At 39.6% G+C, this 13,105-nt stretch overlaps 1 protein-coding gene across 12 annotated transcripts in view; it reads right to left on the reverse strand.

Annotated features, from left to right (window-relative positions):
• Positions 1-2,881: 2,881 nt before the first annotated feature.
• Positions 2,882-13,105, reverse strand: part of HNRNPC (heterogeneous nuclear ribonucleoprotein C) — a 67,423-nt gene continuing 57,199 nt past the window's right edge. For 8 of the 12 annotated variants that reach the window (XM_037039770.1, XM_037039769.1, XM_037039767.1 and 5 more), the window contains 4 exons: positions 5,175-5,362; positions 4,543-4,656; positions 4,142-4,302; positions 2,882-4,042 (listed from right to left, as the gene is read on the reverse strand). In XM_037039770.1, the coding sequence (XP_036895665.1) occupies positions 3,959-4,042; positions 4,142-4,302; positions 4,543-4,656; positions 5,175-5,362 (547 nt within the window). In that variant the 3' untranslated portion in view covers positions 2,882-3,958. The remainder of the gene's footprint in view (positions 4,043-4,141; positions 4,303-4,542; positions 4,657-5,174; positions 5,363-13,105) is intronic. The other 4 variants (XM_037039774.1, XM_037039772.1, XM_037039775.1 and 1 more) reach the window with 3 other exon arrangements.

Raw genomic sequence — 13,105 nt, forward strand, 5'->3', positions numbered from 1 at the left:
TTTTTAACAGATTAAAAAAAAAAAACACACATCACTATGCCTTTTTTCTTCTTACTGCAAGCACTTGTCTTAACCCACTCCACACATTACATGGGCATTCTTTTACTTACTTTCCTACCAGCAGTCACCCACAGACAAGCTCTCTGAAAGCCCTATCTTTTTTGAATTCTTCCCTTCTACTATATTTACCACAGAAAGGGCACAAAGTTTTGCCTCTTGGTGCAGTGGTTCCCCATGTTGGTAGCAAACTGAAATTACAGCAATTGAATGATGATGCCAGAGTCCCAATGACCAAGACTTAATGTTTGGTGCACACACCTGGGAATCAGGATTTTAAAGCTCCCTTGGTAATTTCAATGCGCAACCAAGATTGAGAACCACTCAACAACTAATTTGATAGAATACTAATAATCATTCTAATTACAATTTTTAGGTTTGTGAAAGGCCTGTAAGAATTACATTTGCACAGGTAAATTTCCGTCACTCAAGCTCTTTTATTCCTGTGTGACCTTAAAAAAGTATGGCATGCTCAGGACTGGAACCGAGAGAACCATGCCTCCTTAATTTGTCTTGTGCTTCAACTCCTTCCCGTTAGGTACCTAGTTTTTGGTTGTCATTTATCCCATTACACTATCCCTTCTCTCTCCCCATTGTCTTGTACTTCTAATTTAAGCAGTGGGGAAGTGAAGAGCACTAACTTCTAAAACTCTTTATAAACAGATTCTGCTCTTCATAATTGGGGTATTTTTTTTTGTTAACTCTAAAGTCACTGATACAACCAAACTGTTTTCAAGCCTTCTCCTTGGTTTACTTCAATTAGAATGAATTTAACAAAAACCCAAACTTGGAATTTTCCAACACCCCTAATTTAATCTCTAAATACCTGAATTCTCTCATACCGTTCAGGTAATAAATCTGTATCCAGCCCTTCCTCTATAGTTTAACTGACTACATTTTAAATTTACACCACTCTTTCTAAACAGTAAAAACTCTCCAATACAGTGCCCATTTATTAGTCAAATGCCACAGTATAAATGATGTTCTCTGTAAGGTTCAGCACCAATAAACTGAGGTACTTTTAGTTATTCAGTTCATACTCTGCACATTACATGTAACTTATTTACTGGCCACTCACTTGTCATAGCTGTTTTATTGTTAACTGGTTTCCTTTATTTATTGGGTGCTGTTTCTTTAATCCTGCTAAATTCAACTGAAATGCATATTCTTGGTCAAAGTGATCTGAACCAGGGCCCCAAAATTCAAACCCTGTTCGACATTATTGTAGTTCAGCCTTTTTCAACTGGTGTGCTGCAATAATGTTTAAAACACGTAACACCTATTTAAATAGTCAGTGGGTCCTGACATTTCCCCCCCACCGATTGTCAAATAAAAATAAAAAAAGAAAACAAACATGACAATAGCCATCGGTATGAATGATCAAAATTGTACCAATTTTGTCAGCCTGGCAAAAAATATATTTTTGGTGTGCCAGGGTTTTAGGGATTAGTTTATGTGTGCCATGAGATGGAAAAGGTTGAAAATTGCTGGTGCAGTTAATTTTCCTCATATTAAATAAAAAGGTCAGGTGTCAGTAGGAATGTTTACGTGGCTGAGTCCTTCGTTTTCCCAGGTCACAGTTCATCATGACACTTTGTGGTTTTCTCCTGAAAATTAAGTGTATCACAGGTCAGCTACATAGTCTCGGAACAAAGTGATTTTTTCAACCACTCTTGTTAAATACATAGCTATTTCCTACTCCCCAAGTATTTTTATAATGCACTCCGCCATTTCATCTATATTACCTAAACACTAGTTACTTGTACAGCTTGTCATCTGTTGTTTTACTTTCCTTGGCATAGCCCTGAACTTTGCTGCTGAAATGTCTGATAGATTCCTTCAACGTTTTATGGTTACTGTATGGATCAAAGGATAGCCATTTTTCTTCTACTCCTTCTGTTCCATTCTCAATCCTCATTTATTCCCTTCCAATTTACCACAATCTTCTTGTTCCTGTTGGCAATATTTTTCTTTTGTTGTTATACCTACTTCCCTCTGTAATAGGCTTTACATCCTGCACCGACTGGCACTAATCTTATAATCTTTGCAGGTTTCAGATGTTGGGGTAACATCTCAACTAAAATATACTGGGAATCCTCTTTTCCACTATTAAGACATTTAGCTTAATTAATAGCCCAAAATCCAGAGTACAAAATGATTCTTCCACATCAAGGCAACCTAGACCCACCCTGGTACTTTATCAATAATCTTGTGTGCATGTAGATTTTTCTAAGAGTGTATATAACCATTTCTCTAGCTATTAAAAAAAAAGCCTTTCCCCAGTTCCTTCCAGTATTTTATTCAAGTGGAATTAAAACTGGACGCTTTCATGCCTGGACTAACTGGTCTAGTATCTTTTAGATACCAATGGCTAACATAATCTTAATCTTAAATAGGTTTTATTAGCGCTTTAGAACCTTAACCTTTTCTAAGCTTCCAGTTATATTTTCTTGTAGGTTATGCACTGAAAGTGAGTTTGTGTAGCATATGAAACAATACATTTAGAAGACAAGGTGGGTAAAAGTATTTTTGACCAAATTAACACACAAGCTACTATTATCCTATGAATCTCAGATCTAAGGGTAGTCCATAGTACAGCCTGTCTCTATTCTGCTTTATCACCTGTTAATATAAAATCATTAAAATTAATTGAGAGGGGCAAAAAATTAGTTCATATGGGTTGAACTAATTGAAAGTAAAATAAATGTATAACCCTCACTATAGCTACCTGGGAAAGAACTTTTCTACTTTCAGTAACACCAAGGAAAAGACTCAGAATCCAGAAAGTAAATAGGGCTGATAAGTAGCAATTAAAAGGACAAAATGGAAGAAAATAAGTTTTATTCTCCAGTTATTTCAATTTCCCTAAAATCTTAACATGTTTGAACCTCATCTATTTAAGGATGAAACAATTTAGTACACAACAAAAATCTCAAAAAGGGCACCAACTAGACCACAAAGCATTGATGAAAAGGCTTAATGTATTTCCCAACTTTTTCCATTAGGACATAAAAGCAATTTTCCAAGACTCTCCACTCCACACCCAAGTTCCTTGTCTCCTTAATACAACACCCATCCCAATGAAGTATAATTTGAGCAGTGTGTGTTGGTATGTATAATAGTGACTACGACTCAAAGAAAAACACACATTCTAGAGGTTTTGTGGAGGCCACAGTGAAACAAAAGAATTTGAAATAAACAATTATAAAATACAAAAATAAAAAACCAGGTTTTTTTTCTCTCTCCAAATTCCTGGTTTAATAGGACGTGTTTATTGTGAGAAAAAAAGGTCCCAAACATCAGGCTGTTCACAAAAATAACCCACAGTATCAACTTTAGAAAACAAATCTTAAGACTATTACACTAATTATTTTCCTAGAGGATGCATTTGACATGCCAACTCTCATTCACAAAAATACATTGTTACATTTGTGTTGAAGAGCCCCACGTATGCTACACACATGGGGTTAACACATACACCTCTAACTCAAAGCTGCTCTCAAGGTGCTACTCAACTAATGAGATTGCCTTTGCAGTTAGGGAAGCAACTACTGAACTCATACATGAATGAAAAGAACTGTACTCCCTGCATAACAAGAGATTATTTTGGAGACAGTTGATAAAAACCATACATCCTTTTTATTGTTAAGTCGTAAAGAGGTATCAAAATTAAAAGCAAAAATTACAGGGTAAGACTTAACTACTAGGAGCGTCAAAGGAAGTGAAAATGGGACTAGGCGCAGGGCAATATGAATTAATGAACATGGTAGGAACAAGGATGGGGAGAACAGTGAGCATGTGCTGAAGATACTAGGGGAGAGGATCTGGTGAAAATTTTGATCTTAGACAAGCGCCTAGGTAAAGAAATAATGGGACAAGATTTCTAAACCCCACTATGTGCTTAAGAGTCATCCTCGCCATTGGCGCTGTCTCTGTCATCCTCTCCTTCCTCAGCCTCTTTTTCATCATCCTTGATCAACTCCAGCTGTGAGAAACAGACACAAATAGGATGGAGTTAGAGGCACTCCATGTGTCCCTGATCCCCCCTCCACCACCTCTTTCTTTCCTTTCCCGTGGTTTTCACCTGGTCATCCCCCCGATCTTCATTATCATCATCATCCAGTAGGTCCCCCTCCTCAGCAGAGTCATCTGCACCCCCCTCAGACTCCATCTTCACATTAGTCTCATCTTTCTTCAGGGAGCTGCTGCTCTGCTCCTCTTCTGACTTATCATTCTTCATCTCTACTGGGGATGAGAAGGACAAGTCTGTCTAGGGCCAAGTAATGTCCCCAGGATGTAGACAATCCCCACTAATAATCACAGAACTGCAGTATAAGTATAAATCCTCCCACACAAATGCCCTTCCCAAATTAAATTCCCCATGTTTCATATTCAACTGCTTTATATCCCACTATTCCAAAAGATACTTCTGACTCTCTTAGGTACGAACCCAACTCTATACCTAGAAGCAGCAGTAACATTTACCTCCTTGTTTGCTTTGCTCCTTCTCAATTTTTTCCAGGCTTTCCAGTAGAGAATCCACTTTTTGTTTTATCTGGGTCAATTCCTTCTTAATGGCCTGAAGATCATCTCCTTTCACTTTTAATATAAATAAAAATAGGTAAGAATCAAGTGTACCAGAAGTTACCAGTAATCAAACACATTCCCACTAGATTATACACTAGTAGCCAACAGGAGATGCCTGGGGAGAAACAGCACCAGTGTCAGACTGTCTCATTAATGGGAACCTTTGATATTTTATTGTTGAAAAAGGAAAACGGAATCTAATGTGCTTACTCCATTACCAGCAGCATTCTCACTTTTGTCGGCCTGCTAAAGACCTTAATTCCCTTTTAAAATACATTTTCAGTGCAGTTTTACTGACATATATTTGATAAATTTAACAGGTGCTTCAACTCCCTTAAGTCTAATAACTTCATTCAAATCACCACGGTGGTAAGGATAGAAGGTAGTCTAGAACTACTCCCTCAATTACTATCTACTCCTTTATTATTTTGATTATGCAAAGGCTTTTGCACAAAACTGCACATTAATGGCATTATTTCCCCCATTTCAACACAGAAGAAACACCACCAAGGTGTGATAATAATACGTACACTTTCCAGACTTGGAAGAAGATCCTCGTTGTCCACTCTTAGAATTGAAGCCACTTTTGCCCCTTCGTGAGGTGTTTCCTGATACACGCTGGCGTTTCGAGGGCACTACAGCCCGAGCAATAGGAGGAGGAGGAGGAACACGTGCTGGGTAACTGTACATCCTATTGGATAAGAAGAAAACAGAATGCCTTCACAACTAAATTAAGTCAGCAAGATCCAAAGAGCAGTGACTTATAAAATAAATTAATGTCTATTATATAGTCTAAATTATTTCTTTTTTACTAATTTCATTCAAAAGGCCAGTAAAATTTTCCTTTGATATTTTAAATACCTAAGCTACTTTTCTAAAAAAAAAAAGGCAAAGCTATACATGGTGTACACGAACACCAAATGACATGGTTGGATGGCCTTATGCAGTGGACATAAAAGGTTCCTCTATAGTATTAACAAAGCTACTATTTTTTTAACAGTGAATGGCCTTTATCTTGACCTTATTCTTTTCATATATATGCTACAATAAACAGTTCATGTAAGCAAAAGTACTTACTCATAAAAGGGACTGCAATTAACTGAGTCTGTGAACAGACATATTATTAGCTAAATTCCTGATCTCTGCACCATAGAAGCATAAAATCATCCCTGCTAGTGATTATTAGGGTCAACCATATAAAAGCTTGCCAGTATCATCAATTTCTGGTCTATAAAAACAAAAAGCCATCTCATGTGTGTTAGCTGGGTATAAAGTATCACTACCAATTCTAACAACATTTAAGCATAAGCTCTACTCAGCTCCAATACTCAAAAGAATCTTGTCAGTCTTACTCACTAATACCTAAATACATTATCCAGCACAAATTTAGCTCTCAAAAATTTTTTTTAAAAAAAAATCACTGGTTACTGAACTGCTGCTTCCACTGGTAAGAATCCCAGCAATTGCTTAAGATACACCCAAGTTCCCAAGTTACAGTTTGGTATATTTGGTAAAGAGAAACTTCAAAGTTTAACCAAAAGCTTCTTACAAGGACACCAGTTCTAGACAGCATCTACATTCCATGTCATTTCTACAGAAGCGTGTGGCAGCACAAGAAGGTTAAGACACCAGTAAGGGGGAAAAAAATCTTTCTCTACGTCTGTACCTTCTAGTTAGTAACTGAACTCCAAAGCCCAGGTATTCCATAAAGTAAAAGCCATCTGCCAACTGCTTCTCTACCTAACTTCAAACATTTTAAGGAAAAGATGTGATATATTCAATAGTTCTGAAACTGTTACAGGCAGAGAACCATAGATAATTCTGTATTCTCCTCAACCCAATCTAAAAGGTTTCCATCCTGTTCCAACACAGCCATATTTTATCTTTTTCTAGGAGTGGTTGTGACAGGAACATTTTCTTAAGAAAGAGCATATATACATTGCAAAACAAGTGATAAAATGATTTACTAACCTTCATTTAAGCAGTTTTTAGGCACTGACCAACCACTTTCCCCTTGAAACCAAACAGTAATTAATTTGCCATGTGCCAAAGAATCCATGATGTAGAAGGTTATGAAAACCTTCACATAATGTCTTGTTTAAAGATCCAATAATGAATACTTAAGTTTGAGGCCCAGGAAATAAGAAATTTTGTGATTCAAAAGCAGGAAGGCTTTGACATTTTTACAATAATTTCTCCTCAGTAGATAACTGTCAACTAAGTTGTTAATTTGTCAGGTTTTTTTACAAGTATTTTTAAAAAGATTTTATTTATCTTAGGGGAAGGGAAGGAGACAGAGAGAGAGAGAGAAATATCAATGTATGGTTGCCTCTCATGTGTCCCCTGCTGGGAACCAGGAACCGGCCTGCAATCTAGGCATGTGCCTGACTGGGAACTGAACCGCGATCGTGTGATTCGCAGGCCCCCCCTCAATCCACTAAGCTACACCAGCCAGGGTATAAATTTGTCAGTTTTAATCAACTTATGGAAATTAACACAAATTATCACTTCTATCTTTCAGAGAGCTTTTCCTCTTTTAATCTAAAATTCTCCTGAGTATAATGACTCAGAAACTAAAATAGCAAGTGTTCAGAAAGTACTCTCCCTTTGTGCAAAACAATACATTGAAAATAATTTCTAGAAGTAAATGAAAGTGAGTTAGTTATCTGGATTTTGGGGCATGAAACAGGTCATGCCCCAGTCCTACTGGATTTAAGAGATCTAAACTTTAAACTAACCTACCTCCCCCAATCCACTCACTCTCTCACTGGTACCAGTCTCCAAACCAGTGAGTTAGCCATTCCAGATTCCCTATACTTCATGGCACTGGAATTCCCTTTCGAACCATACTATTTCACCTGACAAGGGTAACAAAGCCACAATAAAAACAAGGCACAGGACTTTTGGTCAAGATGGCAGTGTAGATAAGACATGGCTTGCCTCCTCCTTACATAACAACATCAAAATTACAACTAAAATTTAGACCATCACTCAGAACAATTAGAAACAGAGTTGAATGGAAGTCTGACAGCGACAGAATGGTATCCACTCCATGAACAGTAGCAGATTAAAAAAAAAAAAAAACTTGGGAGAGGTATCTTAGTAGTAAGGAGTCTCAATCCACCCCCAGATCCCCAGGCCTTGGGTTCCAGTGCCAGAAAGATAAATTGCCACAACTTCTGGCTGCAAATACCAATGGGGACTGAACTGGTGGGAGAAAGTGGTGGAGTCCCAAGCAGTTCCAATTAAAAAAGAACCCACACACAGACTCACCTACTCAGATTCACTCCAAGTTCCAGCACTGGGGTAGTAACCTGAAAGGCACAGTGGCATGAAGGGAGAACCGAAGTTTCTGGCATCAAGGTGAACAGAGGCCACTGCTCCTTCTCTAAACTCTCCCTGCACAGAGCCAGCAAGCTGGTGCAGTATCTGAAATTCCAGCAACCTGGCTAATCCTGTTTGACCCTCCTTGGAGATCCCCAGCAACTCTGTCCTACCCAAGCTGCTTTTCAACATGAATGACTGGTCTTGGCTTATACTTCACAACTTCCTAAATCCTCTCAAACTCTGTGAGCCCCAGGCCTGGCACTAGCAGTAGCCAGCCTAGATTCACAGCTCGGCTTCACCTGGAAATCTCCAAGCCCAGCACAAGTAGCAGACATCTCAGATTGCTGTACAGCCAGGTAGGGTGGCCTAAAGCAAAACACAGGTGGGAGATGACCCTAGCCTGCACCACTGAGGAAACCCCAAGGCTAGTGCACCAACTGCACAGCTACAGACCACAGAGGAGTACCACCACCCTGCCCCTGCACAGTTGATCCTCCACAGAGGGTGGAGGTGGTGGTAAGTGGTCACAGCCAATCCTTGTAGCTGACTGGTCTGGGTAAAGCCCTCCCACTGACCTGCCAACAGGAATCAAGGCAAAACTACAAGACAGTATACTCAGCCCACACAAAGAATGCACCTCAAGTACACAGCTTGGGTGATAGGGGAGGCTGTGCTACTGGACCCTGTAAGGACACCAACTACATTAGGCCACATTACCAAGACATGGAGTCAAGGCAGCTCTACCTAATACATAGAAACAAACACAGGGAGGTTGCCAAAATGAGGAAACAAAGAAACATAGCCCAAATGAAAGGACAGGAACAAAACTCTCAAAAGAGCTAGACAAAATGGAGATAAACAATTTATAAGATGCAGAGCTCAAAACACTGGTTTTAAGAATGCTCAAGGAACTTAGTGAGGACCTCAATAGCATAAAAAAGATCCAGTCAGAAATGAAAGATACTGTTTGAAATAAAGAACAATTACAGGGAAACAACAGTGGAGCAGATGAAACTGAGAACCAAATAAATGATTTGCAACATGAGGACGCAAAAAACAACCTATCAGAATAAGGAGAAGAAAAAGGAATCTAAAGAACGAGGATAGTATAAAGAGCCTCTGGGTCAACTCCAAGAGGCCCAACATTTGCATCACAGGGGTGCTAGAAGGAAAAGAGAAAGAGTAATAAATTGGAAATCTATCTGTAAAAATAATGAACGAAAATTCCCTAATTTGGTGAAGGAAACAGACATGCAAGACCTGGAATCACAGAGAGTCCCAAACAAGATGGATGCAAAAAGACGACTCCAAGACAGATCATAAATGCCAAAGGTTAAAGATAAAGAGAAAATCTTAAAAGCAACAAGAGAAGTTAGTGGGACCAACAGCCAAGATTGCTCTAATGAAAATAGCTGTCATTTAGAATCAAAGGTCTACCTTTGGTTGATAAAAGGTCTACATAAAGATCTACCCAGGCAAGAAAAAATTATAGGTGGTCATCACCACCAAACCATTATTATATGAAATGTTAAGGGGACTTATTTAAGAAAAAGATCAGGACTTCCAGCCGAGATGGAGGCGAAAGTGGAAACACTGTGCCTCCCTGCACAACCAAGTTTAAAGACAATAAAGTCTTAGTAACAAAAATGTAACCAAGACACAGCAAATTGAACTGTACGAAAATCCAACAACAGTGAACCATTAAGCCAGACTGGTAAGAGGGGCGGAATCAGCGGCTGGCAGAACAGGGTTGTGGCAGGAAAAAGCGGCCCCACTGTCCCAGGTGGCAGTTGGGAGATCCCAGGTGTGAGGTGGCAACGGGCGAACCCAGTGAGGGCACAAGGAGACTGGCTGACTGTAGTCACACATTCATGTACAGATAAACCAGGCAAAGGAATGAGCAGTGAGACAGCGCAGGCTAGGGCCCCAGCGACAGGAATTAAAGCCTAAAAGCACCAACTGGAAAAACTTTCATGGTCAAGGTGCCAGAAGAAGCTCCCAGGCTCACAGAGAGTTTGTTGGACAGACCCACAGGGTCCTGGAGGGTGCACAGGCCCACACACCCAGGAGCCGGCACCAGGGGGGCCCAAAATCCGAGAGTGTAGAACAAATGCTATTGCCCCTCTCTGACCCTGCCCCCACATTCAGCGTCACAATCCACCAATTGGTCACCCCGCCCTGGTGAACACCTAAGGCTCCGCCACTCATACATAACAGGTGTGAACAGACCAAAACATTATGGCTCAAGAACAGCTCAAAGTCCCACAGCCAATACTTCTAAGCGACCAAGAGATAGCCAACCAATCAGACGCACAGTTCAAAGCACTGGTGATCAGGATACTCACAGAACTGGTTGATTTTAGTCACAAATTAGAGGAACATATGAAGGCTAAACTAATTGAAATGAAGGGAAATGCACAGGAAACCAGCAAAGATGGAAAGGAAACTGGGACTCAAATCAAGGGAGTGGACCAGAAGAAAGAAAGAAACAACCAAACAGAAAAGAATGACGAAACTAGAATTCAAAAAAAAAAAAAAAAAATGAGGAGAGGCTTAGGAACCTCCAGGACATCTTTAAACGTACCAACATCCGAATTACAGGGGTACCAGAAGGGGAAGAGGAAGAGCAAGTGGAAAACTTATTTAAACAAATAATAAAGGAGAACTTCCCCAATCTGGCAAAGAAAATAGACTGCCAGGAAATCTAGGAAGCTCAGAGAGTCCCAAAGAAGTTGGACCCAAGAAGGAACACACCAAGGCACATCATAATTACACCAGCCAAAATTAAAATGGAGAGAATCCTAGAGGCAGCAAGAGAAAAGGGGACAGTAACCTACAAAGGAGTTCCCATCAGACTGTCAGCGGATTTCTCAAAAGAGACCTTACAGGCAAGAAGGGGCTGGAAAGAAGTATTCCAAGTCATGAAATCCAAAGACCTACATCCAAGATTGCTCTATCCAGCCAAGCTTTTATTTAGAATGGAAGGACAGATAATGTGCTCAAGTAAGATCAAATTCAAGGAATTCATCATTACCAAACCCTTATTATATGAAATGTTAAAGGGACTTATTTAAGAAAAAGATAAAAAATATGAACAGTGAAAGGACAGCAAACTCAGTTATTAACAGCCACACCTGTAACAAAAGCAAACTAAGATGACAGCTGGATCAGGAGCAGAACCATAGAAATGGAGATCACATGGAGGGTTAGCAACAGGGAAGTGCGAGGGGCAGAAGGGGAGAGAAGGTACAGAAACTAAGTAGCATAGATGGTAGGTAGAAAATAGACGGGGAAGGGCAGGAATAGTATGGGAAATATAGAATCTAAAGAACTTGAGACATATGGACATAAACTTAAGGGGGGGATGGTGGGGGAAGGTTGTGCAGGAAGGAGGGGAATGAAGAGGGGAATGGACAACTGTAATGGCATAATTAATATATATTTAAAAAGTAAAATAAAATTTCAATTATATATATATATACACAAAAGAAAAAGATCAAAATGATGAACAAAAAATGGCAAAAAATACGTATCTTTCAAAAATTGAAATCTAAAAAATAAACTACGCAAACGAGAAGAACAGAGACAGAAGCATGGATACAGAGAGCGTTTTCATTGTTTCCAAATGGAAGGAAACCATGGGGGAATGGGTAAAGAAGTACAAACAGGTAGGTATCGAATAGCCAGGGGTATGTACACTACAGTACATAGGAAATGGAGTAGCCAAAGAACTTATACACACACAATGGTGGGGTTATTTGCCTGAGGGAACTGGCTGTGCAAGGTGAAGGGGGGGGCAAAGGGGGAAAAATCAGGACAACTATAACAATATAATCAATAAAGTGTAACTTAAAAAAACCCTACAAGGCACAAAATGTAGTTTTGAGTCTGTGCAAGACTCCAAAAACACAAATAGGAGTCAAACACTCAGGTTTTAGAAGAAAAATATATTTAAAAAGATCAACCAGTAATGCTGAAGGACTTTCGGTGCGCAGAACTGAACTGCTGCTTCACAGAAGTTTAAATTGACCTTGTCTTGAAAATGTTGAATTGCATGTTTCTGAAAACATAAGGCTGAGAAAACACAAAGAGAAAAACCGTACCTACTGTGATAACCCCTTTAGGGATACATAATAGCAAGCTCAGTGTGACAGCCTCAAAACCAGCTACCAATTAAGTAACCAACATTTTCCCCATGAGAAAGCCATGCAGTAGTAAGCCAGCCACATAAAGCAGCAGCTGCTGATCCCTTATTGACAGAGCCCAAGTCATTAAAAAGTCTTCATAAAAATTTTGTTACTACCAGAACACACACAATGTCCAAGAGAACTATGATTGCAATACTAAATGAGAAATCTGGAAACTAAGTATTGGTATAAAATCTAGTCAGAATGAAGGTTATTAAAATACCATTTTAAAGAAATTAAAACATTTCTGGCCCTGGCTGGCACGTAGCTCAGTGGATTGAGCACGGGCCTGCGAACCAGACGATCGCGGTTGATTCCCAGTCAGGGCACATGCCTGGGTTGCAGGCAGGTTCCCTGCAGGCCAACGCCCAGCAGGGGACCCACGAAAGGCAACCATACATTGATGTTTCTCTCCATCTCCTTCTGCTCTAAAGATAAATAAATAAATAAAATCTTAAAAAAAGAAACAAACCATTTCTAGACACACATTAGCTACTTATTATCTGAACAGTTAAGTCAAAGAACCTCTATGCTATTCTCCAAGGTAAAACAAACATTACAAGGCATTTATTAAAAACACAGGTTTTTGCCCTAGCCAGTGTGGCTCAGTTAGTTTGCGCATCACCCTGCAAAAGGACTGCAAGTTTGGACCCTGGTTAGGGCATGTGCAACAAGCAACCAAATGATGTTTCTCTATCACATTGCTGTTTCTCTCCCTCTTTCCCTCCTCCATTCCCCTCCCTGTCTCTGGAATAAAAAATAACCAAATAAGCCCTGGCTGGTGTAGCTCAGAACCAGATGATCGTGGTTCGATTCCCAGTCAGGGTACACGACTGGGTTGCAGGCCAGTTTCCAGGAGCCATGAGAGGCAACCATACATTGATGTTTCTCTCCCTCTCTCCTTTCCTTTCCCTCTAAAGATAAATAAAAATAAAAATAAAAACCCA

The sequence above is a fragment of the Sturnira hondurensis genome, unplaced genomic scaffold, assembly GCF_014824575.4.
Source record: "Sturnira hondurensis isolate 20B ecotype Veracruz unplaced genomic scaffold, ASM1482457v3 Scaffold0025484, whole genome shotgun sequence".
In the NCBI taxonomy this organism is placed as follows: Eukaryota; Metazoa; Chordata; class Mammalia; order Chiroptera; family Phyllostomidae; genus Sturnira; species Sturnira hondurensis.